The sequence below is a fragment of the Plecotus auritus genome (assembly GCF_963455305.1).
Source record: "Plecotus auritus genome assembly, chromosome: 6".
Taxonomy (NCBI): domain Eukaryota; kingdom Metazoa; phylum Chordata; class Mammalia; order Chiroptera; family Vespertilionidae; genus Plecotus; species Plecotus auritus.
In genome coordinates, this window is record NC_137773.1 from 1251853 (window position 1) to 1279565 (window position 27713).

The following is a 27713-nucleotide window of genomic DNA, read 5'->3' on the forward strand; positions in this document are numbered from 1 at the left end:
TCCGAGGGCCGCCCGTCCTCGCCGCAGCTCTGCGCTGGGCCCGGAGCACGCTCTCCCCGCTGCTGAAGCAGAAGTGGAGTGGAATTTGGGGAACGTGCCCCACGTTTCCTCTCCTGGTGCTCAAGTCCTCTTTGGGGAGCAGGAGAGACATCAGGGGACAGACGGGTGTCCGGAGGCAGCCAGGCTGAGGCCGAGCTGACGGGCCGCCTGCCGGGAGCCAGCGTGCGGTCCCCGTGGCCCAGCAGACAGGCTGCGCACGAGCCACAGCCCGCGCCTGGAAGCAATTAAACGTGCGGCCTTACGGGCGATGACGACAGATACGCTGCAAACTGCTTTTATTCACCAAGGCCGGCAGCACAGGGCCGAGGGGGCTCTCGCTCCCCAGTCTCGCCACGACGACGAGGTGCAGCTGGTCACTTGCACCGACAGACGCCCGGCCCCGGGACCTACCCACCCGCCCAGGGTCACATTCCAGGGGGGCCTGGGGCTTTAAGGACACAGGAGGGCGGTCAGCTGCTCAGGGCTGGGGAGGGTCTGGGAGGTGGGCCAGCAGGTCTGTGTCAGCTCTCAGGTCCTCAGAGCCCAAGCCACCGGCGCCGCTCCCAGCCCACCCGTCCCAGGGCGCTCCTGGGGCTAAGGCCGCCCCCCTGAGGACGCAGAGCCGGGCTGGGCACCTGCCTCTCCAGGCGCCACTCCCCCCTCAGGGACGGCCCGTCCTCCTGCCCACGCAGACGAGCCCTGGTCAGCACGGCGACACCCAGGCCGCCCCGCCACGCACCCTCCCCGGGGACCACACTCTGCACCAAGCCTGCAGCCCTGCATCGGCCCTGGCTTCAGCCCCTCCTCTTCCTGCCCGAGCCGGGGCCACTTCCCGCCAGTGCCCGCCTCCCGAGTCCGTAGTCTGTCCGTGTGGGAGGGGGGATGTGAGCTAAGGGTGACCGGGTGGGACAGCCAGCCGGGCCCCGAGGGGGGTGCCCCTGGAGCCTGAGGGGTGGTCCCCCGCACCCGGGCCGTGGGCAGGTGCCCCCCACAGCTCTGCAGGCCAATGGCGTGAGGTCACTGCTGGCTCAGGGTCCGGGGAGACAGGTGTGCTCGCTGTCAAGGGCGAGGTGATGCACAGGGGCTGCGGGGAAATCGCCCAGAGCCACCCCTCCCCCCGACACGCAGCACCTGGGCCTCTGGCGCTCACTGAGGCCAAGTCCCTGCTCCTGGGCCCTGGCCAGCCTCCCCAGGGAGCCTCCGTCTTGCTACCTCCCGACGCCCCACCCCCAGGCTCACGCAGGCCCTGCTCCTTCACCTGGCCCTGCCCCTTGCCCCCGTGGGCCTCAGCGCTGGCGCCCACCTGGGTGCCGGGAGTGGGGGGCCAGTCTGGCAGCAGGCGGAGGCGGGCCCTGGGTCCCAGCCCAGGCCGAGCCCTGCACGTGCGCCTGGCAGGGGGCCGGGCCATCTCCAGGGAACAGTGGCAGGGTCTGAGGGGCCAGGGCCACAGGCAGGCTGCACACTGCACGGCCATGTCATCGCCCATAAAGTCACGGAGGCGCGGCGTGTGCTGAGGCAGCGTCGAGGATGTGTACGCGGAGGCCAGGGCACAGAAGGACGCGGGCTCTTCCTGCCCTTCCCAGCTCTGCCCGTGGCCAGGCCTCTGGGGTTGGGAGCACAGGCCTGGATGCCCCGGAGCCTGCCCGCCCCCTGGGGCAGCGCCTGCCCTTCAGGCCCCAGAGGCTCCCTCGGGGCCCATCGCCTGGAGCTGCCGGAGGGACCCGCAGGGAGGCTGGCTGTGGGCGGAGGGCGCCTCAGAACCATGCGGCACCTGCCGGGCTTCCCTGGTCCCCTGGCTCTGGCCCGGCGGGGCGGGCCACGGGGCAGGCCCAGCAGCCGGGCACCCAGCAGCCAGCGGGGAGGAGGGAGGTCGGGCTCGGCGCCCACAGACGGCGCGACAAGCTTCGTTCCAGGCTCCCGGCCCGGCCATCCCGGTGTGCGCCCCGACACCACCCTGCGGAAACGGGCCCCGGGCAGGGGCGAGCACCGGCCCCACAGGGAGGAGAAGGCGCTGGGCCTCCCACAAACCAGCCACACGAGAAGCCGGAGGTGCCGAGGGAGAGCGGTCCTGTTCTTCCCCGAAAGAAGGTGCCTCCCCGGGTCCGGGCCTCCTCCAGCGGCTTCCTCCTGAGCTAGCCTTCCGCGGACAGCGTGTCCCCGTGTGCGGCGCGCCCGCAGGGACCCAGGGCGGGGGGCAGGGGGGTGCTTCTCTTCGCGGGCAGAGCCGGAGCCACGACGACTTGGTCCGAGTCGTCCGAGTCGACATCCTCCCAGGGCGCCGACGAGGGCGGGGCCTCGGCTGAAAGGAGCCAGAGGGGGAGGGAGGGTCACCCCACGGCCCTCCTGGCAGGAAACCCAGGGTCGCTGCCAGAGCGGTCGGACAGACAGACAGACCTCGGACCCGCTTCACACCGCCATGGCCTCTCCTGCTACCGCCTAGCCACCCCAGCCTCTCGGCTCAGCTCCGAACACTGGCCTTTCAGACACATAAACGCCGTGAGAGGCAGGCCCGGCCGGCGCCGGCACCGGGAGGCTGAGTGAGGGACTCCTGAGCGCCCTGGCAGCAGGTCCGGCCGGCCCGGGCCACCAGCCTCCTCCTGAGCGTCGCCCATCAGGCGCGGAGGCAGGACCACGCAGCAGCCACGGGGCTTCCAAGCGGTGTGCCCCCCGCACGCCTGAGCTGCCACCTCCAGGCGAGGGGCCCGGGACCCAGGTGACAGGTGTGGGAGGGCAGGCCCCACAGAAAAGGCTCTCGCTCTACTGCTTCGCGGGATCGGAGGGAAGACGTGGCTGAGCCGGAGGTGAGATGAAGGGGGCTCTCACCGCATCGGCCTCCTTCTGTGATCCCGGGGAAACGATCACCAAAGTGGAAACTTAGGAAAATAAAAACATCGCCCTGGCCGGGTTGGCTCAGGGGACAGAGCGCCGCCTTGGGGACTGAAGGGTCCCGGGTTCGATTCCGGTCAAGGGCATGTACCTCGGTTGCAGGCTCCTCCCCGGCCCAGGCCCTGGCCCAGCTCATGCAGGAGGCAACCAGTCGATGTGTCTCTCTCACATGGATGTTCCTCTCTGTCTTCCCTCTCTCCTCCTCTCTCCCTAAAAGCCAACGGGGAACACCTCGGGTGAGGGCCAACGAAATAAAACAAAACCACCTCAGTATTGAAGGTCAGCTCGGCCTTTTCCCTAAAAACACCGGCGACCACACGGAGCGGGCTCCGGGCCCCGTCACAGACCGGCTCTGGGGAGCAGGTGCACACGGAGTGTGGAGGCCAGGCTGCTGCGAGGCGGGTGCGCCCACCGCAGCCCCGACCACAGGACCGGCCGCCACGGGGTCTGCTGGGCCGGGGAGCCCGGGGCCCCAGTGCAGGGGCTGGGGTGGGTCCCAGGGCTGCCTGCTGGGCTTTACCAGCGGAGGTTTGGAGAGAATGTCGGAGTTCGAGCTCGAGAGCCCGGACAAGGCTGCAGAAGGCGACGGAGGTGGTAAGACATGACCTCCGATGTGGGATCCGGGCGAGCTGTGTGCAGACTCAGCTGCCCTGGAACCTCCCCGCCCCCGCCCCTGCAGGGAAGGGGTGTTGGGCCCAGGGCACCCCCTTCCCTGCCCCCGTGGCTGCTGCCGCCCGTGGCCTCCCACTCACCAGGGCAGGGCTGCGGGGCTGGGCCCTCCACGGCGTCCCCACCGCTCACTTCACTGTCTTCCTGACCTGAAACACACAGGCCAGAAGCAGAGTCAGCGCCGGGCGCGGGACCCTCACACCCTCCGTTCTCCCCACACCTTCGGTTCAGATGAAGCTTCAGGCGAGCCCTTCGCCAGGTCCACAGATCCTGGCCACTCACACCACGTTATACGTCGATGACACCGCGGAGCCCCAGACGGCTGCCGCCTTTTGTAGGTTCCCTGATTGGGAGCCCCTGCCTGCCCGCCTCCTCCAACTCCATCTTTCCCACCCGAGGACGCCCCTGGGAAAGGCTGCGGGTGACATAGCCCGAGGCTGCAGGCTTCAGGACGGACGTCTCAGATCTCCACCCACCCGGCTCCTCCACTCCAGCAGGTGGAGGTGAGCTGCCCAGTTGCAGGAGGTGGGAGGGTCCCCAGGACAGCATGGAGCCCTGGATTTGGGGGCTGAAAGCAATTCCCAGCTGCCACCTCGCATGGTGGCCCCGCTGGGATCCGACCTCACAGGGTCCCGCCACCCTGGTCTCCAAGTGGCGGCTCTGGGCCTTCCTGAGCGGAAAAGGACATTCAAGCAATTCTTTACTTAAAGCCCAGCCCCGGGGACACTGGCCGAGGAGGCCCCCAGCTGGAGCCGAGCGCAAAGCCAGGACGCCTGCCCGCAGCTGGGCCGCAGCGGGGACCGGGCGCCTGCGGGTGACTGACTGGCCTGCGGGTGACTGTGCTGGTTCTGAGTCCCAGGAAGTGCCTGGGGCCCGCCTGTTCTCCCACAGCCCCTGGGGAGGGGCGAGCTGTGACGGGGAGGCTGGGGGAGGCTGCAGCCAGGCGAGGCTTAGTCTGCGGGCGGGGGATCAGGCCCTCACACGCGCTCCACGTCCTGTGCTCGGGTGGTGGGCTGTTTGGCCCTGGCACCGACACGCCAGGACGTGGACGTACCGGCAGGCGCCGCAGCGGGCGCTGGTGGGGAGGGCGCGCTGAGTGTGGCCGGAGCAGGCGTCCTGGAGGCGGCGGCAGGGGGAGCCCCGGCACTGGAAGAGAGACGGCAGCTGGGCTCCTGGCTTCCTGGCCGCTGGCCCGACAGGGTGGGGCAGGTAGCTGGGGCCGGCCGCACCCCGTCCTGACACAGCTGGCCGTGGGGGCTCCCCGAGTCCTCGGTCAGCCTCCCGCATGCTCGGAGGCCGGACCTCAGACACCCCTCCCTGCTGTCTCGGGGGTGAGGCCGCCATCCACCTCCCGCTGGCTGAGTGCCAGGGAGGACCCGCCCCGGTTGTGCGTGGCTGGACCGTGCGGTTCTGACGTGCTGCCCCTCTGCCTGGAGGAGCTGCAGGCCTCACAGTGCTGGCCGCGCCTGGAGGCGTGTGGAGGGCAGAGCGGCGCCCGCGGGACCGGGAGGGGCCTGAGCTTCCTGGGCAGCAGACTGGCCGGCATACAGGATGGCGCTGAGTCACTGTGGACCCACCCGTGGCCCGAGTTCGCCCAGCAGGGCTGAGTGCATGTAGCGGGAGTCCTGCCCGAGGGCAGCGTGACCAGCAGTGGCACTCATTCTTCAGGACGGTGTGGCTGCAGGCGGCCCTGAGCCCGGGGGGGGGGGGGGCATGGTTCCTCAGAAAGGGGGTGCGCTAGGACACGGGGCAGCCAGTCCACAAGCTGGGCTCTGCCAGCCCCATGGCTCTCACTCTCCTGCCTGACCCGCCCGTCTGACCGGCACGGGGCCACCCGCCTGCACGGCACAGGGGCGGGTTTCAGCAGGTGCGGCGTTTGCTCTGGTCCCGCCCGCGCTGGCCACGGGGCCGGCGACACGGAGCAGGGGGGCCGCCGGCCTCTTACCTGTGCCTGCCCCGTGCCAGGTGCGCCCGGAAGACCGACTGGATGAGGGTGACGGCCGCCTCCTGCCTGGGGTCGCCCTCGGCCTGGACGACGGGGCTCGGAGGGCGGGGTGAGGGAGGGCTCTGCGGCGTAACGACAGGGGCGAGAGGCCTGAGAACTGCCCGCCCGCGGGTGGCACAGCCCGTCAGGGGCTCGGCTCCTCCTCTCCAGGCCGCCGTTTCCTGCTGCAGGTGGGTCCCTGCTCTGGAGACCCTTCCGAGGACACCTCGCCTCTTCCCCGGAGGGAGGCACCCGCCCCTGCCTGAGCTCCCATCTGAATGGCAAGAAGGACCTGCTGCTGGATGTTCCATCCAGTGGTCGGCAAACTCATCAGTCCGCAGAGCCACGTAGCAACAGGACGACGATAGAAATGTCTTTGGAGAGCCAAATTTTTTAAACTTAAACTTCTAACGCCACTTCTTCAAAATAGACTTTCCCAGGCCGTGGCATTTTGTGGAAGAGCCACACTCAAGGGGCCAAAGAGCCGCATGTGGCTCGCGAGCCGCAGTTTGCCGACCACAGTGAATCTAGCACCTCCACGTAACTGGGCGCCAAGGAGCGCCAGGCGGGGCCTGCAGGGCCGGGAGGGAGGCAGGCACCCGCTGGGGCGAGGCAGGACCGGAGACTGGGAGGGGCCGCTGGGTCCGCAGGGCAGGGGGTACCTGGCTGGGGAGGCTGGGCACACTGGGAGGTCCGGGACCACACGCTGGGCTCGCCAATAGCCTCGTCCGAGCCAGGTGTCCCCGGAAGGCCGCCTGGAGCACCGTGGCCGCCTGGCAGGGAGAGAGGACGGGAGGTGAGGTTAATGCCCAGGACGGTGGCAGGTTGGGACCAGGGGAGATTTCGGGGGAAAGCTCCAGAGCAGAGGCAGGGCGTCCCTCACGTCCGACCGCACGGTCACCGAGACTCACAGCGCCTCTCTCACCAGACGCTCCGGGCAGACAGATCCCGGCTCCGGGACCATGACCGTGACCGTGACCCCGGCGGCTCAGTGAGCCCGTGAACCGCGGCTGGTGTCACGTGGGCCGCTCCTCCATGTCACCCCGCCATCCGCCCCTCCGCGTCTCCCCGCCATCCGCCCCTCCGCGTCTCCCCGCCATCCGCCCCTCCGCGTCTCCCCGCCATCCGCCCCTCCGCGTCTCCCCGCCATCCGCCTCTCCGCGTCACCCCGCCATCCGCCTCTCCGCGTCACCCCGCCATCCGCCTCTCCGCGTCACCCCGCCATCCGCCTCTCCGCGTCACCCCGCCATCCGCCTCTCCGCGTCACCCCGCCATCCGCCCCTCCGCGTCACCCCGCCATCCGCACTCCACGTCACCCCGCCATCCGCTCCTCCGCGTCACCCCGCCATCCGCTCCTCCGCGTCACCCCGCCATCCGCTCCTCCGCGTCACCCCCGCCATCCGCCTTTCCGCGTCACCCCGCCATCCGCCTTTCCGCGTCACCCCGCCATCCGCCTTTCCGCGTCACCCCGCCATCCGCCCCTCCGCGTCACCCCGCCATCCGCCCCTCCGCGTCACCCCGCCATCCGCCCCTCCGCGTCACCCCGCCATCCGCCCCTCCGCGTCACCCCGCCATCCGCCTCTCCGCGTCACCCCGCCATCCGCCCCTCCGCGTCACCCCGCCATCCGCCTTTCCGCGTCAGCCCGCCATCCGCCTCTCCGCGTCAGCCCGCCATCCGCTCCTCCGCGTCACCCCGCCATCGGCTCCCCCGGAGGAGCGGCCACCACGACCTCGCGCTGCGCTGTGGCAGGTTAGTGCCCGCGGCCGTCTTCCCGGCGGGTTCCACGGGGACCGGGACCCAAGCTGCCCGGAGCCCGCCCCGCGCTCACCTTCCCGGGAACTGGGAACCAAACCTGCTCACCTCGTCCAGCGCGGCCTTTCTCTTCTGAAACAGAGACACGGCCCGAGTTAACGCGAGGACCCACGTCTCCCATTGGAGTCCGTTTCCTGGTCCTGCCCCGCCAGTCACGGGGGCGGGGGGGGGGGGGGGGGGGGGGGGGGGCGCCGGCTCTGCCAGCCGCCAGCCTGGGACCAGCCCCTGCCCCTGCCATCGCCAGCGCTCACTCCTCCCCAGGGGCCCCTCGTGCCTCCAGGGGTGGTGTCTGCACCCCCCACCACCAGGCACACCGTTCTCGGCGTGTCTGTTCTGTCTCCCACATCCTCCCGTCGGAGGGGCCCGGGACGGTGGGTTGGTGAACAGACGGCCGGTGGTTTGGGCAGCTGGGAGGGGCCTCAGCACCGCCTGGTGGGTGCAGCCCAGCAGGGCCCCGGAGCCTCACCTGGCGCCTGTACACCTTCCACCGGGCCTGCAGGGTGCTGGCGGCCGCGTGTCTCCGCTGCTCCGAGCAGGCGCAGGGCTGGCCCGGGCTGTCCTCGCTGGGGCCGGGCTCGGGGTCCTGCTGACAGGGACCGCTGGCAGGCCGGGGCTCCTCCGGGGCCTGCAGGGAACCACGGGGTAGGGGTCACTGGCCCCGACAGCCGGTGCCGGTGCCGGGAGAGGTCTGTGCCCGCACGCCCAGTGGACGCTCCGGAGGGCCCGCGCGGGCTGTGGCACAGGCGGGTCTTCGCTGACCGGGCCTCGGGGGCGCTCTCCGGGACGCGGGCTCCGGGAGGCAGCCCAGGAGCTGTGCACAGCGCAAGGATGCCGCTTCCCAGGGCCCTTTCGGTCTTTTGCTGACGCTGTATTACAAGAGCGGGCCTTCTGGGGTGCAGGCGGGTTCCTAGCTCGGCTTTGAAGGAGGAAGAAGCCGAAACCGTTTGGCTCAGTGGATAGAGCGTCAGCCTGCAGACTGAAGGGTCCCGGGTTCGATTCCGGTCAAGGGCATGTACCTTGGTTGCGGGCACATCCCCAGTAGGGGATGTGCAGGAGGCAGCTGATCGATGTTTCTCTCTCATCAGTTTCTAACTCTCTATCCCTCTCCCTTCCTCTCTGTAAAAAATCAATAAAATATATTAAAAAAATAAATAAAAAGAATGGCTCCCGTGACGATCAGAGTCAGCCTGACTGTGCCACTTAGGGGTCCACACGCATTGCCCACAAGGACACCTCTCCAAAAAAGCCACCCTGGGGCAGAGGGTGAGACAGAGCCAGGATGGACGGAGGCCTACGCCACATGCCACTCAACGCCGGCCTGAACGATGTCCTCACCCCAGAGGGCGGGCTCCGTGGGGACACGTGGCTAGAGAAAGGCTCCCGGAGAGGCCGTACCTCAGGGGTCCCCTCCGTGGGGTCGTCTTCCTCTTCCTCCTTCGCTCCCTCCAGGTCCTGACACCTCCTGGTCAGTGCTTGAATCTCCTCCCTAGCACGGGAAGGGGACAGGACACCTTTCTGCCATCACGCAGGGCACAGTGTCCGCGTGTGGACATCTGGCCGCAGACGAGTGGTGCGGGCCCAGCCGCCACGCAGCACCCACACGGGGCACGTGGTGTCAGTCCTGTCGGCGGGAGCACCGTGGGGCTGGCACCCCAGCATCGCTCCGGCCAGGCGAGAACGGGAGGCGCTGACTGCGCGGGTGCGAGCAGGTGCTCGGTGGGTGTAAGCAAGCCACGTGCAGAGGAAAGCCTCTGCTGGGACCCCCCCTTTGGCCCACCCCAGCCGGCACCACAGCTGCTGCGCCTTTCTCCTGAGAACAAACGTTCACTTCGGTTCTGGTGGCAGGGGCCGGGGGAGCCGTCGGGGGCCGGGGGAGGCGGCGGGGGCCGTGTCCGCCACGAAGGTGGCAAGTAGCCCTGAAGCAGGCCACAGAGACGGACGAGAAGACAGGGGTATGAGCAGAAGCAAGAGGAGGAGGAGACACTGCAGGCGCTGAAAGCGAGGCCGCGGGGAGGCCTCCGCTGGGGGCAGGCCCGGCCACAGGTGGAGGAAGGAACCTGGCAAAAGTGGGCTGTCCCTTGGGCCTGGGGCAATGGTGACCCAACTCCACTCCTGCTTTAGCATCTCTTGCCACTACAACTGGAATGAAGTGCTGTCTTGGTGTACATTTAAGAATAAACTTTTGCCCTATCTGGTGTGGCTCAGTGGATAGAGCGTTGGCCTGCGGACTGAAGGGTCCCGGGTTCGATTCCGGTCAAGGGCATGTACCTTGGTTGCGGGCACATCCCAGTGGGGGGTGTGCAGGAGGCAGCTGATCGATGTTTCTCTCTCATCGATGTTTCTAACTCTCTCTCCCTCTCCCTTCCTCTCTGTAAAAAAATCAATAAAATATATTAAAAAAAAGTAAACTTTTGTAAAATAAAGTTTATTTCTGCAACCTGTCTTAGTAATTGCTCTGAATGCTAAATGTTTCTGCTCAGATTTCTGCTCTGCCTCATGGGGGCATTTTCCATTGATGTAAAAGCCGCTATTTTAAAGCGCACAGCCAGTGTCCAGTACGTTCACAGTGTTGGGGAGCCCAGAGCCCTGCACCTGCCCGTCACCCCCACGTTCTGGCCTAACCCTGCAACCACGGACCACTCCCTACCCTGCCCGGCCTGCTCTGGACGTGCCGGGGTCCTCGGTGGCCTGTCTGCCTGCCGCTCCCGTGGACAGTCTGAGGCCCATCCATGCTGTGGTGCATGTCAGACTGCGTCCCTCTCGTTCCCTGGTATGGACACACCTCCGTTTTTTCTCTATTCATCCGCCCATGGACGTTTGGGCTGCTTCTGCTTTGGGGCTGTGGTTGGACCAGGGAGGCACCGTCCACAGGAGGCCTGACGGGGACGCAGTGGGGTGAAGGGTGTGGGCAGAGGTGCCGGGCCAGCTTGCTGACTGGCCTGCCTGGAGGAGGGCCACTCCCGCTGGCTCCCGGCTCACTTACCTCAGAGCCGCCTCCTGCGCTCGCCTCGCCTCCTCTCCTCGCCGCAGCTCCTCCAGCTCCTTCTCCAAGTCGGCCTTGGCCTGGAGCAGCTGCCTCACCTCCAGGCTGAACAGAGAACCAGACGTGCGGTCAGCCGCCCGCCGGCCGTCACTGCAGGGGGAGCTCAGCAAGCCGCCCCCTCCCTTTCTCACGACTGCGGGCGGCCAAGGGGCAGAGGGTGAGACAGAGCCAGGATGGACGGAGGCCTACGCCACATGCCACTGAACGCCGGCCGCCGCCAGCGAGCGCAGGTGCAGGGACAGAGGCCCTGCTCTCCCCCGTCCTGGGGACAGGTGTCCCCCAGGCGCCCCCCCTCCGGAGCTGCGCCCACGTGGCTATTCCTGTCCCAAGGTGAGTGGCTGGGGGCGGGGCTTCCCGAGGAGACCGCTGCCGGAAGCCCAGTCGCAGTGCTACCCGCGGACACGAGCTTTTCAGGTCCCGTGAATCCCGAGTGAGCGAGATCGCACACGTGGGTGGTGGGCAGAGCGGGCACACAGCCGGCTCGGGGATCAGCTGCTGCCCTGCCACGTGACAGCTCAGGAGGCCACCACAGACGTCACTGCCCTCTCAAAGCGACCAGCCTCGCTGTTAGCGTCCTGACACACTGCCTTTCAGGAAGAAGCCGTCACCTCACGCTTGGATGCACTGTTAGACTCCCACTGCAGGTGCAGCAGCAGGCGGTGCCAGGGCGCGGCCTCCGCTGTCACAGAAGCAGCGGGCACTCAGTCACCGCGCAGCCGCAAGTCCTCCCCGGCCTGGATGTGCACGCGGGCACCAGGGGGTCTCAGCGGGCACCAGATTCCTGAGGTCTGGGCCCCTAGCCTCCAAGGAGCCCCCAGTGGGCGGGGCCTGAGGTGCTGGCTCCCGCCACCCACCGAGCAGCAGGTCTGAGAGATGCGGTCTCAGAAGCCACACGCTCGGATTCCCTTTGCAGAACCGGGACTAGAGAACATGGTATGTGACAGTCTGACAGCCTGACAGGTGTCAAACACGGGACGGAGCCTTTAGGCCTCTGCATAGGCTTAAAGGAGAATGAAGTCCCTCTACAGCCAGCTCAGTATAAGGAGCCCTAGAGGCTGCCTCTTTCAGTGGTGCAGTGTGGCCAGTGAGTGTCCTTCCACCACCCATGCAGCCGGAACAGAGGTTAGAAACCCCGACAAGCACGTGCGGCGGCCCACGAGGGCGGCGTAAGCCTGGAGAACACATTTCAGCGGAAGCCGGCTCCCGGGACACGTACTCTCTCTCCTGCAGCTGGGCCTGCAGGGCCTTCCGCTCGCCCTTCAGGCTCCGCAGGGCGCCCCGGAGACGCTCGCTGTCCTCCTGGCGCTCGCTGTCCTGGGGGCGCTCGCTGTCCTCCTGGGGCTCAGGGCACGGCTGCCGGTGCCCCCACGTGCTGGACGCGGAGAGCGCCAGGGGGTCTGACCGGACCACATCCGAGGCCTGCGGTTTGGGGCTTTCCATCGAACTGATCTTCTGGGGGCAACACAGGCATTCGTTAGACGTTACTCCTGGCGACCTCCCCACCCCGGGCGCCAGCACCGTTCCTTTCCTTCCCAACAAGCTTGGTTTTAAAATACCCCAAATTATGAAGTTATTATGTTTGGGCTTAACCACAGTTACAGGGCGACTCGGCTCAGCCAACAGCGCGGCAGCCCCGAGCCCTTGTCCGGCTGCTCGGGTGCCACGTCGGCATGCAGAGCAGGGCCTGTGGCCGGGCACGTCTGGGAGCTCAGGCAGCAGACGCTGCTGAGGGAAACCACCGCAATGTGTGGGCCGTGAGGAGCCACTCGGGCACGTGCGGCGGCTTTCTGAGGCGCTGGGGCCCTCTGCACCCACCCTGCCCAGGGCCCGCGTGGCGGGGCGCTCAGGCCTGTGCCCATCTGCAGTCAGCCATGCTCAGGGCCACCGGCTCAGTCCCTAAGTCCAGGAGCAAAGCCCTGCCTGCCCCCATCTCCATCCCCGCGCAGGGCGGGCCCTGACCAGGCAGGTAAGGCTGACAGGCGCGCACCTTCTCCAGCTCCGCGATCCGCCGCAGCAGCCGGGGCTTGCTCCACTCCGTGCACCCTGGAGGAAGCAACGGCTCTAAAGGACGCTGGGCGTGCAGCCACCCGCCCCTCGCCTGGCACCGCCCTGGGCCCCGTGAGGCGGCAGAGTCCTGCTCCAAAGGGCTTCTCCGCAGCGGGGAGTCTGCCCTCCCCCTGTGGAGCCCCGGCACCCGTCTCCTAGGCCTCAGGCGACCCTCGGCCCCGGGTCTGCCCTGGCAGGCTCTGGCCCGCTGGTCCATGGGCACGACTCTGCAAGGCCATGGTCCCCACGGTGCCAGCCCCACAGCCGCCCCACCTGCAGCCTCTGGGACACACCCCCCCCAGGCTCTAGGTCACCACTCGCTCCTGGCCCCTTCTCTGCTCACTCACAGGTGCTGTGATGTCGCCCAGCCACCTGCTCCCTGATGGCCACGAGGCCTCGGCCCTGACCTGACCGCCCCCCCGCCCCAAACCTGCTCCTCTCTGCATTGCGCCCGGCCCAGGGCACCAGCAGCCCCTGTGAGGACTCTGCAGGCCCTGCCCCGGCCCTCATCCCACCTGCCCACCCCCGACCTGCTGGCTCCTCCCTCCTTGGCACGATGTCACCCACGAGGGCGTCTGCCTGCCTCAGTTTACTGCCGTCTCCAGCCCCCAGGCCAGAGCCGGCACCAGCAGGAGCTCATTAGATCCCGCACATCAGCTGGCCTGCCCGGTGGCCGGTGCCTGCCCTTGCTGTGGGGGGAGGGCCCGGGAGGCTGCGGAGGTACCCTTGGTCCGGGCGACGGTGGGCGAGCTGCTGAGCACGCGGTCCAGGTCCTCCTTCAGGCTCTGGTTCTCCTCGGTGAGCTCCTGCACGCTGCGGGACAGGCTCAGCAGCGCGCCGCTCAGCTTCCTCTGCCGCCGCAGGCCGGCCTTCCTCTCCACCACGGGCCTGGGAACCAGACCCCGCTAAGGCTCCGCAGGACATGAACTCTGACCCCCGTCAGCAAGCCGTCAGCCCACACAGGGCTCCGAGGTGCAGGGCCCAGCTGTGGACACGGGTGCCTACGCACCCCTTCTCCCAGAGCCTAGAGCAGTCGCTCCGCCTTCCCAGGCTCCGGCCGCCCGCACGCTCCCGTTTACAGGGACCCTGGTCAGCACGGACACGGCCCGGGTCGGACAGGCGCCGCCGCCCGTGCCTCAGCCTCGGTCACTGTCACCGCGCTCTGCTGAGCGCCGCCTGTCCTGCTCGGGGCTCCCGTCAGCGGCTCACTGCTCAGAGCGGCCCCGCGCAGCGGCCGCGTTCCCACTGCAGGAGGCAGCCCCGGGGGCCGAGGCTCCGTGTGACCCACGAACGCACGCACCTGGGAGGCGCGAGACCAACACCTGCAGCAGCCGTGAGCGGAGCCCTGGGAGCTGCTCCGCCCGCCCCGAGCCCGTGGCACTCACCGCCCAGCGCCCTGCAGACGGCGCAGCGGCTGCCAGCGACGGGGCCCGGCAGCTCTCTCTGCCCTCACAGAGCAGGGGCCACCCGCCCGACAGCGGCCAGGGCCACGAGGCGGGCCTGGCACGGGGCTGCTCCGGGACCGTCTCTCCCACAGAGGCCGCGAGCCACGGGGCGGGACAGCGCTTCCCTGTCTAACAGCCCGTGCCCCTGCGTGATGTCTCCCCAGCATCCGTGGCGTCTGGAAGCAGTCCTGCCGCCTGCGTGGGGCTGTGGTGGGTGTGCGGACAGTGACTGCACAGGGCCATGCTGTTGGCAGTGAGCAGGGCGACGGAGGGCACCTCCGTAACCATGGCAAAGGGACCCCAACCCAGCAGGAGTGGGTGCAACACAAGATCATCGTACTTGCGTCCTGGCGTTTCCGAGCTCGCCAGCAGCGTCTGGAGGCGGTGGATCTGCGGGCACAGAGAAAGGCATTGAGTCCTAGCGCCACACGACGCCTCCCCAGAGCGGCAGTTCCAGGCCAGCTCTGCCCTGGGCGAGAGGGAAGCGCTGGGGGCCTGACTCATGTTCGCGGGGGCAGGGGACGGGGTCCCCACTGTGCTGCCGGGTGGCCACCAAGCCAGCAGCCAACCTCCCTCTCCACCCGCCCCACGCCCGCCCGGGCAGAGGACACCCACCTCCTCGTAGTACGTCTCCATGACAATCCGCATCTCTTCCAAGCTCGTGGTCTTCATGTCCGTCTGCAGCTTGCTGAAAGCCAAGTTCAGAGTGAGCAGAGCCAGCCCCCAGGGCAGAGACGCGGCCGGTCCTGGGCCTCGGAGAGGGCGGGAGTGAGGGCTGAGGCCCAGCCGCGGGCGGCCACGCGTAGACCCTTTCCTGACGGGAGGCCCGCTCAGCAGCACAGGCCCTTCCCGGCGGCCGGCTGCTCCCGGGAGGGGACAGGCCCTTCCCGGCGGCCGGCTGCTCCCGGGAGGGGACAGGCCCTTCCCGACGGGCTGCTCCAGGGAGGGGACAGGCCCTTCCCGGCGGCCGGCTGCTCCCGGGAGGGGAAAGGCGCCCTGACGACGCTCGTCGCTAGGGAGAGGCTGTCCTTGGAGCGGGGTCTCGGGGGGCAGAGTTGTAACTACTTTCTCCCGTCCCGCCAGCACGAGTCTCCCTTCTGAGCTGCTGCCAGACGGGAGAAAGGCACCCAGAGATGCGGGCAGAGTGCAGGGCCCTGCAGCCCGGGGCTAGCACACGGCGTTTCTGAAGCTGACGGTTTCAGGAGAAACGAGAGGGAACTGCTGCACAGAGGAGACGAGGGCAACGGAAAGCAGAGTCTCAGCTTCCTGGGCCAGCGGTCGGCACTCATCAGTCCACAGAGCCAAATATCAACAGGACAATGATGGACATTTCTTTGGAGAGCCACATTTTTTAAACTTAAACTTCTTCTAACGCCACTTCTTCAAAATAGACTCGCCCAGGCCGTGGTATTTTGTGGAAGAGCCACACTCAAGGGGCCAAAGAGCCGCATGTGGCTCGCGAGCCGCGGTTTGCCGACCACTGTCCTGAGCCAATGCCAACAGCGGGAGGGGCTCTCGTCCCGCCTCTGATGGCGGGGGGGGGGGGGGGGGGGGCGGGGCGGGCGGCCTGGGACAAGCCACGCATCAGGGCTTCTTGTGTCCAGACCCACACGTTCCCGCTGCAGGTGGAGCGTGAGCCACGGGCTAGAGGTCTTCAATGTGGCTGCACAGGAAGGAGCGGAAACCCTGCTCCCTACTGACACCTGCAGGCGACGGCTAGCACTCACTCTTTTTCTGGTGGAAGACAAAGCTGGGACCAGACCTAGACCGGAGGGGGACCTGGGACAGAGGGGGACCTGGGACAGAGGGGGGCCCTGGGACAGAGGGGGGCCCTGGACTAGAGGGGGACCTGGACTAGAGGGGGGACCTGGACTAGAGGGGGGACCTGGGACAGAGGGGGGCCCTGGGACAGAGGGGAGCCCTGGGACAGAGGAGGATGGGCGGGAAGTCAAGCTGCACCTGAGAACGTGGAGCCAATGCCAGACTGAATGAGGCAGCCCCGCCCGCCGGCAGCCCCAGGTGGTGTAGGCCGCCCCCCCCCCCCCCCCGGCAGCCCCAGGTGGTGTAGGCTGCCCCCCTCCGCCGGCAGCCCCAGGTGGCGTAGGCCGCCCCCCCCACCCCCGGCAGCCCCAGGTGGTACAGGCTGCCCCCCCCCCCCGCCCCGCACCTGATGGTGCTGTCCTTGTCCTTGCACTGCTGCTCCAGCCGCAGGACCCTCTGCTTCAGCCCGTTGATGACCTGCAGCAGAACCCACGCCTGAGGCGGACGGGCTCCCTCCTGAGCCTGGCCTGCCCAGTGGGACCGTGTCTGTGCACGGAGGCGCAGCTCCTGCAGCTGCTGGTGGCCGCCCAGCTCTGCCCACACCACGGCCCGCGCACCGCCGGTCCCTCAGTGTGCCACGTGTATTAAATAGTGCGGGGCGGGGGGGGGGGGGAGGTTCGGCTCCTGTTGGCTCCTGCTCTGAACCAGGTGCCGGTGGCACACAGCGCTTGCTCAGTGGGGGAGGCCCCGTGACCCCGCCTCCTACAACAGAGTCCACCTGGGGGAGCTGCTCAGCCCACCCTCTCCGGCCCCTCCCGGCCCTCAGCGGCGTCTGGCGATGCCGGGCTCCGGGACGAGGGTCTCAGCTCCGAGCCCTCAGCTGCACCTGCTTCACCGCACGGGCGCGCGCTCGAGAGCGAAGGCGCCTCACTCGGACGGTCCTGAAGCGAGTTTCGGGGAAGGCTGCCTGTCCGGTCGCAGCTGACACTCACCCAGCCGGCGTCCGGCCTTTTCTCTCCCAGAGTCCACACGAAGTCCGGGCCCTGTGTGAGCGGAGCGAGACGTGAAGACACGCAGGCAGGCTCACCGCCCGGCCACGCCTCTGGCCAGGCACCACCCTGCGGGCGGGCACTCACTCGGGACGGGTCCAGCAGCTGCTCGATCTGTCGGTCCTTCCGGCTGTTCTCCTCCTCGAGGCGCCGGAGCTTCGTCCTCAGCAGGTCCGCGTCACTTCTCTGCATGTGCAGTGACTGAGCAGAGAAAGGACACACATCGTGCACACACCACGAGCACACACTGTGCACACACACAGCATGCACACCCCCACACACTGTGCACACACACCACACACCGTGTACATACACCACACACCACACACCACACACCGTGTACATATACCACACACCACACACCACACACCGTGTACATATACCACACACCATGCACACACACCACACACCATGCACACACACCGTGTAACATACTACACACACCATGCACACACACCACACACCATGCACACACACCACACACTGTGCACACACACCACACACCGTGTACATACACCACACACCACACACCACACACCGTGTACATATACCACACACCATGCACACACACCACACACACACACCACACACTGAGTACACACACCACACACCATGCACACACACCACACACCATGCACACACACCACACACCGAGTACACACACCACACACACACACCATACACTGAGTACATACACCACACACCATGCACACACACCACACACCACGTACACACACCACACACTGAGTACACACACCACACACCATGCACACACACCACACACCGTGTACATACACCACACACCGAGTACACACACCACACACCATGCACACACACCACACACCATGTACATACACCACACGCCATGCACACACACCACACACTGTGTACACACACACCATGCACACACACCACACACCGTGTTCACACACCATGCACACATACCACACACCATGCACACATACCACACACCGTGTACACACACATCATGCACACACACTGTGCACACACTCCACAAACCATGTACACACAACTACACACCGTTCACACACACCACACACTGTGCACACACACCACACACCACGCACACACGCTACACACACACACCGGCACAGTATGCACACACACTACACATACCACACACACACACCATGCACATAGAGTGTGCATATACACCAGGTACACACACACATATATCACACACTCCAGCACATACTGTGCACACACACTGCACACACACACCATGCATACACACACTGGGCACACACACCACGCACACACCACGCACACACACCGAGCACACACACCGGGCTCACACATCGCGTGCACACACACAGCGGGAGGCACCGAGTTCACTGTGCCTGGCTCCTCTCAGCGTGTGCAGCACGCACACCAGCACAGTGGGCGGAGGCGGGGTCACAGTAAGGAGACCGAGGGCACCACCAACCAGAGGGTAAGTGCCGGGGGGGGGGGGGGCAGAGCCACCCCACGCAACTAGGAACTCTCCCACCCAAAGGCCGTGGGCACAAGGTCACGTGTTCTTCCCACGTGCACATGAGGAAGCACCCTTCTCCCTCCAGGGGACTCCCCGTGCACACCCCAGGGGACTCCCCGTGCACACCCCAGGGGACCCCCCGTGCACACCCCAGGGGACTCCCCGTGCACACCCCAGGGGACCCCCCGTGCACACCCCAGGGGACTCCCCGTGCACACCCCAGGGGACCCCCCGTGCACACCCCAGGGGACCCCCCGTGCACACCCCAGGGGACGCCCCGTGCACACCCCAGGGGACTCCCCGTGCACACCCCAGGGGACCCCCCGTGCACACCCCAGGGGACTCCCCGTGCACACCCCAGGAGGACGCCCCGTGCACACCCCACAGGGGGGCCCGCAGGCAGCCCATGCCGCGTGTTCAGCGGGTCGGTCAGGCAACGCGCAGCCACTGGGGCCGGTAAGGAAGCCAGCACTGGCACTCTGCCCCCACAAACATGGGGCACTCGTGTGTCCCTACGCCTCCTGCTGGCGCAGCTTTGGGCGTGTGGGGAGACGGTAGGCGGGCTGGGGCCTCAGGGGCCCGGTGCCACGTGCTGGAGAAGCCGGCCTGGACCAGCCGATGGGCACAGGCAAGAACAGCCTTCTCTCTCACAGGGGGCAGCCTGACGGACAAGAGCTGCCCCACCCAGCCAGCACCGCAGAAAACACACCCCCTCCCGCCAGCAGAGGGGAGTGCGGCCTGCCCTGCTCCTGGGGGGAGGGGTGGGGAGGTCAGAGGTGGCCCAGGGAGGGTCAGGACTTTCCATCGTCCAGTGGCAATGAGGCCGCGCACACACTGAACAAAACGGAAGACTTAAATCTTAACGCCAACCATTACATTACATTACATTACATTACATTACATTACATTACATGTAAATGATGATCTAAACAGGCCAATTAGAAGACAGAGACGGGCAAAGTAGTTTAAAAACCTGATGCTCATATGCTGCCACAGAGACTCATTTTAAACCAACGAGACAGGCAGGTCGAAAGCCAACGGCTGAGAAAGAGATGCCGTCGAAACGTTAAGCTAGAGAGGAGCTGGCCCAGGCCGGGGCTCAGTGGCTTGGAGTGTTCACCTTGGACAGACCACCGACCTCTCTGAGTGTCAAGGTCACCACCCAGAAACAGCTGTGAGCTGTGGAGAGCGGCGAGCGCCTGGGAAACGCCCTGTTAGCACTAAAGAAAGACAAACGGGAGGCGATCACATAAAACACCGTACGCTGGCATCGCCAGGCCGGTCTCAGGGCCAAGGCCTCTGCAGGTCCCGCCTCCCGGTGCGCAGGGCAGCGCGCAGACACGGCGGGCGCGGCCTTTCCTCCACCGGGGTCACCAGCCAGGGTCCAGCCCGGGGTCACGCTCACGCTCTCTCAGTGGCCAGGCCCAGCACAGACCCCCGCTCTCCCGTCATGGCTGGGAAGGCGTTCACTGTGGAAACCCACCAGGAGCAGGTAGACACTCTACCTTCTTCAAGTCCATGATCTCGTCATACATGTCCTCCTTCTCTCTGTAGACCGGCGTCCCCGGGGCATGACCTGGAGGAAACACAGCCTCTGAGAGACCTGGGAAGGGGGAAGCTTCTTGGCCACGTCTTATGGAAAACCTGAAGCTAATAAAATTATCCTTAAAAGTAAAGAGCAGGAATCTTTCATGCTTTTAGTCCAATGACAACTGTGTCGCCCTAACCCAGCCGTGGGCAAACTACGGCCCACGGGCCGGATCCGGCTGTTCTATCCGGTTCTCTTGCTCTCCCCTCCGCTCCTTTACTTTGAATTTATATTAGTTCACACAAACACTCCATCCATGCTTTTGTTCCGGCCCTCCGGTCCAGTTTAAGAACCCATTGTGGCCCTCGAGTCAAAAAGTTTGCCCACCCCTGCGGCCTAACCGGTTTGGCTCAGTGGATAGAGCATCGGCCTGTGGACTGAAGGGTCCCAGGTTCGATTCCGGTCAAGGGCATGTACCTGGGTTGCGGGCACATCCCCAGTAGGGGGCGTGCAGGAGGCAGCTGATCGATGTCTCTCTCTCATCGATGTTTCTAACTCTCTATCCCTCTCTCTTCCTCTCTGTAAAAAATCAATAAAATATATTTAAAAAAAAAACAAAAAAAACCAATGACAACTGTGTCCCCAGAAGGAATGGGAATGGCGTGACGAGGAGGGAGCGGCAGAGCACAGGGCTGGGGCGGGAGCCACAGTGCCGGGCTGGGGTGCAGTTGGCGGAGAAGGGACACGTGTACCTGTAAACAGCCAGCAAAACAAAGACAGCAAGCAACTCCCCCCCCCCCACACTCAGGGCTCCAAGCCGCCGCCCAGGCTGAGGGGCACCCAGGCCACCGACACCTCCACACGGGGCCTCAGACACGCCAGCAAATGAGCGAGGTGCCCGGGCGGTGCAGGAGGGCTTCCCGGGCGCCGGGGACAGGCGGGGACAGGCCCGACAGGAGACAGAGCTGGGCAAACGGTCCCCTTGCGGTGAGACCTGGCTTCTCCGTCCCACCTGCAATGTCCACGCTGCACCGTTCCTACAGCGGACGCCACTAAGGCTGTGCGGGAGGCGGGAACAGGAAGCCTGGGACGATGTCACCGTCCCGTCAGGAGCGCCACCTCCCGGGGGCAGAATGGACTTTCGGGGGTCACTGTCCTCGGGACACTCCATAGAGGAAGCCCCGACTCCCACCCCTTCTGCTCCTGCTCAGTCGCGGTTGCCCCCGTGCTCCCATTGCTGGCTGAACGCCCGAGGTCTGAACGTTTTGCTCTCAGCACCCCCGGCAGGTGGTTGGGGTGCCGGCAGGGGGTGGGGGGCGCTGCTCCCAGGCAAGCCTGCCTCCAGGGAGTGCCCTCCTGCTGGCCGGGGGCGGGTCACCGTGCCGGGTCCCAGCGGGGAAGTGGAGGCTTTCCTCTAACCGCCTCCTGCGGAGGGCTCGGCTCCAGCGGCGCGGAGCAGGTGCCCGCAGAGGGGCAGGTGCCATCAGAGGGGCAGGTGCCCGCAGAGGAGAGCCCGGTGTGCGCCTGCCGCTCCCACGGCACACGTGTGCCCATGGCTAACGTCCCCCTGCCGTCAGTGCGCTGCCCACCAGCTCCCACACTCCTGACCCGCCGACAGCACAGACCCAGGACAGTCACCCACAGAGACCGCCCCAACCACACTGTTTCGTAAAAGCCAGGAGACTCGACGTCTCGATTCACATGGATCGTCCAGACAAGTCAGAGTAAAACCCTCTCCCGCCGCCCGCCACGCCTGCAACCCCTCGAGCCGCAGGTCGCTGTCGGGGACCACGGACCTTGCTTGGCACTTCCCAGCCACAGCCTCTGCGGCGTCAGAGCCGTCCTGCTTCCCAGGGGCATGCTGGCCGCCGTCCTCAGGGGCCGCCCGCAGGCCGCGGTCCTCGGCTTGCAGTAATACGGCGACTCTAGAAGCCAGCGCAGGGTCAGGGTCAGGGTGGCGCACCGGGCCTCCGCCTCGCGCCTCCCAGCCTGCTGACCTCCCAGCCTGCTGACCTCCCAGCCTGCTGACCTCCCAGACTGCTGACCTCCCAGCCTGCTGACCTCCCAGCCTGCTGAGCGCCGAGCAGAGAAAGCCTGCCCGAGGCCCAGGACGCGGTTGGGGAAGGCTCGAAGGCTCAGGCTCGGCCACCGCTCAGGAGCTGCTGGGCTGGGCGCCCCCACAGGGACCACGGGGCGGGCCCCAGGAGTGGGTGCGCCCAATTTCCAAACTCAAATGAGGCCCAGCAGCCACAGCGGCGTGGCTCAATGACCCTCCGTGTGCAAAACTCGGGGTCTCCCTCCCAGGACTCAGGACGCCCCGTCCCAGCAGCCACCTCCCCAGGTCACCTGGGAGCCAGCGGCAGCCCGCCGTACTTACTGGGCGATGTGGGCGGGGGTTTGTGGACACTTTTCCTCTTGGTTTTCTGGAAGAAAGGAGAGCCGGGAGCACAGGTGAGCCCTCTCCACAGCCCCACGCCCGGCCAAGCCCTGGCTGCTCAGGGTGGGGTGCGAGGGCGGCCATGGGGAGACTGACCTGCGGGCTGAGCAGACCGAGCAGAGCAAGGCCCACAGGCTCAGGGGTGACCCGAACCTGGGGCCCATGTGGTTCAGGGGGTGCCACGAACCAGGGCCCACATGGTTCAGGGGGTGCCACCGAACTCGGGGCCCACATGGTTCAGAGGGTGCCACCAAACCCGGGGCCCCCGTGGGCTGCAGCTGAGCAGAGTCCCTGAGGTCTGGTGGCTCCAGTCACATCACAGATACGGGGGCTGTGGGGCCCTAAATTCAGCTGGAAACGCTGCACAAATGGCGGACCTGCCCACCCCAGCGTCCTCCGGCCTGGATGGCGTGTGACTGTCCCCTGGGTGGGTGCAGGCAGCTGAGACCCCGTGACCAGGAGAAGAGGGAGCGTGTCTGGAGAGCCGGTGGGGCAAGCAGGGTGCCGACGCAGAGCTGCGCCCTGGGCTGCCCGCCTCGGGCCCTGTGGCCGGGGAAGGCACCCTGCACCTGTGTCCTCAGAATTCCCCGCAGGGACCCCTCACTTGGCCTCGGTGGAGGCACCAGGTCTGTCCCAGGCAGCTGGGCCTCAGCCGAGACTGCTGGACCCGTTCCTCAGCAGGGCTGGGGACAGTTCTTCACCCTGCAACGGCCCTCCCATCAGACAACGGCCCGCAGAACTGGAGGAGTGAGGGGTGGGGAGCCAGCTGCCATGGGGCAGCGGTCTGGCTGGAATGCCCGGCTGGGAGCCGGCTCCTTCTCTCCCACCAGCACAGGGAGCCGGCTTCATTCTCCAAACAACCCCGCGGGCCGAGGGTCCGCAGCTGCCCTCGGGCCAGACCGGCCCGACCTGCTGTCTACGCTTCCTGGGCTGGGACCGGCCAGGACCCCGCTGTGCAGCTCAGAGCGTCCTTTCCCCCAAAGCTGCCCGGACCTCACCCTGAGCCCTGCTCCCTCCCCTCACGTGTCAGAATTGGGGGCCTGGGGGGCAGGGCCAAAACCAGATACAGGATGGGAACCTGCCCCCTGCTCAGGACTGACTTCTGAAAACAAGCTTGAAACTTAGGATCACAGTTACTCAACCAAAGACCTGCCGCTTTTCAAAGGCATCCGGAACCCGTGCTCCGGGCCTACACACAGCCGTGGTGGGGCGGCCGCTGCGCACGCGTGAGGAGTGTGCGGAAGGGAAGTCACCAGCACGGGAGGGACACGCGGGGCCTCCCGATCCCACTCACCGTCTCAAAGTCGGAGTCGAAGGTAATGGCAGACAGACTGTCTTCTCCCTGCAGGCAGAGACGCAGACATGAAACTTCAAGGCACCTGCCTGCCCCCCGCAGTCACCCGCGCTGAGGCAGGAACCCCGATACCCGCCGGATGAGAGCCGCCAGCAGGCTGCTCGGCTGTGTCAGGAGGGACGGGCGGGGACACAAAGCAAAAATGCCGCCATCCCTCAGGCCAGCAGGCGTGTCCCGAGTCGCTGGGGACTTTTGATCAAGAACCGGTTCCTGTGGGAAGTGCTTCTTCCACGTCCCACGTGTGGAAGTGTTCTCTCGCTCACCTTCCATCAGAGCTCCAGGACCCGTGACCGTCTCCCGGTGAGAGCAAGCCGAAGCCCGGTAAAAGCCCACGCGTCCCTGAGGTAGGTGGGCTAACGAAGGCCCTGCTTCCCGGTCAGGGCCCGCCTGGCCAGCGAGTGAGGTCCAGGCCGGCGGATGGGGTCCAGGCCCCTGGTCCCTGCCGCACGGTGGCCACAGCCTCCAAGCCACACCCCCGTGCCCACGCCATGGTAAAGGGCAAACTGAGCTGGTCTAGGGCCTCAAACACAGCCTCTGACCAACAAGGAGCTTCTGCTGACCCGAGGGGGACCCCTAGGAGGTTAGGCTAAAAGCCTGAAACCCTGTCCCCTGTCCCCGGCTTGGTCACGCCCAGGCGCCATGGCACCCTGGGGCCCTGCGAGGTGGGCCTGTCACAGCCCGGGAGTGAGGGCCCCCAGGTGGTGAGCGCTGGGAAGTGACCAGCGAGCCAGGAGGCTCTGTGCTGAGGACCGTGGGGCTGGGCCTGGACGGGCTGGACAGCCTGCCCCGCAGAGGTCCCCGTTTGGTGAACAGACCCCGGCTCAGCGGAGAAACCACAGCCCGCCAGTGCCCTCAGAGCCTGGCAGGTATAAGGGGCTTAATAAACGCACGCGAAAGAGCGTTTTTAATAGCAAACAATGAAAGTGAAGGAGCAAAAGCAGGGAAATGATCAATAAAACAGGGGCAGCCACAGGTCCGAATACTTTTAAAATCATGTTTTTGAGCCCTGGCTGCTTTGGCTCAGTGGATAGAGCATCGGCCTGAGGACCGAAAGGTCCCGGGTTTGATTCTGGTCAATAGCACGTACCTCGGTTGCAGGCTCAATCCCTGGCCCTGGCCGGGGCTCGTGCAGGAGGCAACCAATCAATGTGTCTCTCTCACATTGATGTTTCTCTCTGTCTCTCCCTCTCCCTTCCACTCTCTCTAAAAATCAATGGATAAACATCCTCGGGTGAGGATTAAAAAAAAAAAAAAGATTGCCCTGGCTGGTTTGGCTCAGTGGATAGAGCGTCAGCCTGCGGACTGAAGGGTCCCAGGTTCGATTCTGGTCAAGGGCATGTACCTTGGTTGTGGGCACAACCCCAGTAGGGGGTGTGCAGGAGGCAGCTGTTCGATGTTTCTCTCTCATCGATGTTTCTAACTCTCTATTCCTCTCCCTTCCTCTCTGTAAAAAATCAATAAAATACATTTAATAAAAAAAAAGATTGAAGCTGATTCACAGATGTCGTTACAAAGAACAGATAAAGTTATCAAGTAGTGATAGATCGTTATTTAAAAAATAAATAAAATCATGCTCTTGAAAATGTGTGGCTACGGGAAACTGCTAACAACAAACTAAGTGGCAAAGGTTACAAAACAGTATAAATCTCTCAATTTTTAAAACTGTATGAAAAACAAAAAAGATGCTTCGAAAAAAGATTGGGAAGGAAATACCGACACACCGATTGGTTTTCGGTAGGTAGCGAGGTTCCCGGTAATTCTCCACGTTTTCTCCAATGGGCATCACCACCCAAGAAGTGACTTGTCAAAGATGGAGGAGCGCTAACAGGCAGGAACAGAAGGGTGGGCCTCCCAGGGCGGGCAGGGCCCCTGACCCCAGGGACAAGCGGGGAAACTTCAGCGGCTCCCCGGGCGGTGCACGAGGTCAGGCCCCATCCACGCTGTCTGCCCCCGCACAGGCCCTGGAGCCCGCCGCAGCTCCCCCCCTCAGGACCTGGGCACTGGCTGCCCGTCTGCTCCAGGTACCCCAGGGCACCTGCAACTCCGCAGAGCAACTGCTCCTGACCCCCTCCCCAGCCTGCTGCGGCCCACGCCTGACAGCTCAGGGCCCTGACAGCGCAGGGACCTGCCCCCGGCCTCCCTCTCCCCCTGCCGGGACGCGCTGGCTCCCACAGACATCCCTCAGGCAGCCCCGGGCCAGAAGCACCGGTCAAGGGAGTGGGAGAGCCGCTGGTCCCCATCCCAGGGAGCGAGGTGGGGCGGCACCGCCTCCGGGAAGCCTTCTCTGATCAGTGCTGGGCAGGGCCCAGCTCCCTCACACCGGGATGGATGGCTCGGCCGCTCGCCCCGTCCGTGGCCCCGGGCCTTAGAGGCCCCGGGTGGGCACGGGGTGGGCGAACACTTACACAGTGAGCTCCGTCACCCGCGGCGGGCCCAGATCGCGGGCACCGCACACGCCTGGCCTCCCAGGCGCCCAGGCGAGGGCGCTGCGTCCAGGAGGACTTCCTGGCAGCGGCGGCCTGTGCAAGGGCGGGCGGGGTCCAGGGGTTGCTGGAGGCTGGGCGAGGGGCGGCGATGCCCTGCCGACCGCACGTGGGCGGGGGCTGCCGGGCCGCTCTTATGCGGTAACAATCACGGCAGCTGTCACCGGCGGCCGCGGCGTGCGCCCCTCCCCGGCCCGCGTCCCCGCCGGCAGACCCGCGAGCGGGAGGGAGCGAGGAGGCCCGCCCACCTGCGCTTACCGTCTCCGAAGCCGGATCCCCGGTGCCCAGCGACATGGCTGTGGCGCTGCGGGCGCGGCGGTCCGGTTCTGAGGCACCGCGGGCCGCCTGTCTGCCCGCAACCTCAAGACCCGTCCGCGCGCCCGCCGCGACCCCGCTGCCATGGCAACCGCGCGGGCCCCGGATGTGGCGCCTGGCGAGCCGGGCCGACTGTGCGCGTGCGCGGCACTCTCCCCCCTCCCCCCCCCCAGCGCCTCCACGGGCGGGCCGACCGGCAGCGCTCCCGGAGGTGCGGGGCGGCGATCGCGGCCTCCGGGCTCTGCAGTCCACACGGCGTCGCCGTCCTTGCCGCGAGCAGCCTGTGAGCTGGAGGCGGGGCGCGAGTGAGCCTCTGTGCCTCAGTTTCCCCACCCGAGGGGACGGCCAGAGCACCGCCCAGGGGCGCTGCAGAACCACGAGTTTATCTCGGAGGGAAGCACTTCGCACAGCGCCATCTAAGGGCCCCCCCGCCGCCCCACGACTGCCGACGCCGGCGAAGATTCGCATCCCGTTTCCCAAGGAGTCCCAGTCCTGGGAGGCAACAGGGCGGCTCAGACAGACCTCTTCACCCAAGCAGTTCTGAGGGGCCGGGAGGGTGAGGGTCAGGCAGGGTGTGGTCCGAAGTGGTTCCTCCATCAAAATGAATGTGTTTAAAGCTCCCTTTTTATTTTACTCTTTTTTTAAATATATTTTATTGATATTTTACAGAGAGGAAGGGAGAGGGATAGAGAGCTAGAAACATCTATGAGAGAGAAACATCGATCAGCTGCCTCCCGCACACCTCCCACTGGGGATGTGCCTGCAACCAAGGTACATGCCCTTGACCGGAATCGAACCCGGGACCCTTCAGTCCGCAGGCCGACGCTCTATCCACTGAGCCAAACCGGTTAGGGCCCTTTTTATTTTACTTTAATACCCATAGGAATTGTGCTTTCCATTTCCGTATACCTGCAGATCAGGTGTTTCCCCCAGAAGGCTGCTGAAAAACTGACTCTGTACAGAGGAGCCTTGTTGTTGTTTTATCCGCCGGCCTTGAGGACCTCGGGCAGCTGAGGGCCCAGAGGGCCCGGTTTTGAGGCCAAATGACCGCGGACTTTGCCTCAAGGGTGAAGACGCCCCTTTCGGGCACGTGCTCCACCCCCATTCCAGACCCGGAGGTCCCCTACCCGGATAGGCCACGCCCCTTCTTCCGGGAATAGCCCCGCCCCTTCCTGGAGCCCCGCTTTCCTGGCGCTACGCTCTTCGGACGCTCTGGCACGTACCACTGAGTATCCCGTCGGGGGGATGTTCTCGGTTGGGGCGACCGGTTTGGCGCTGGCCTGCCCCCAACGCCTTTCACGTTGACCCCGTTCCCTAACTCTGGCCCTCTGGGCTCTACAGTGGTCTCGCGGGAGCTCTCGTTGTT

The 27713-nt window shown here is 65.9% G+C and overlaps 1 protein-coding gene across 4 annotated transcripts; it reads right to left on the reverse strand.

Moving 5' to 3' along the window:
* Nucleotides 1–326: 326 nt before the first annotated feature.
* On the reverse strand, nt 327–27370 carry IQCE (IQ motif containing E). 4 transcript variants are annotated; one of them, XM_080675353.1, is made up of 22 exons: nt 27257–27370; nt 23490–23537; nt 22136–22181; nt 21555–21683; nt 19736–19806; nt 16823–16936; nt 16679–16729; nt 16093–16163; nt 14541–14613; nt 14266–14315; nt 13205–13368; nt 12422–12477; nt 11651–11886; nt 10375–10479; nt 8787–8877; nt 7858–8016; nt 7440–7463; nt 6241–6351; nt 5540–5661; nt 4649–4740; nt 3678–3743; nt 327–2338 (listed from the first exon to the last, which is right to left on the reverse strand). In XM_080675353.1, the coding sequence occupies exons 4-22, from the start codon at nt 21616–21618 to the stop codon at nt 2172–2174; spliced, it is 1887 nt and encodes a 628-aa protein (XP_080531479.1). In that variant the 5' UTR covers nt 21619–21683; nt 22136–22181; nt 23490–23537; nt 27257–27370; the 3' UTR covers nt 327–2171. The 4 variants fall into 4 exon arrangements, with proteins under 4 accessions (XP_080531479.1, XP_080531477.1, XP_080531476.1 ...); XM_080675351.1 differs by lacking the exon at nt 27257–27370 and adding an exon at nt 26291–26440; XM_080675350.1 differs by lacking the exon at nt 27257–27370 and adding an exon at nt 26291–26341 and having other exon boundaries at nt 11651–11883.
* Nucleotides 27371–27713: the final 343 nt, after the last annotated feature.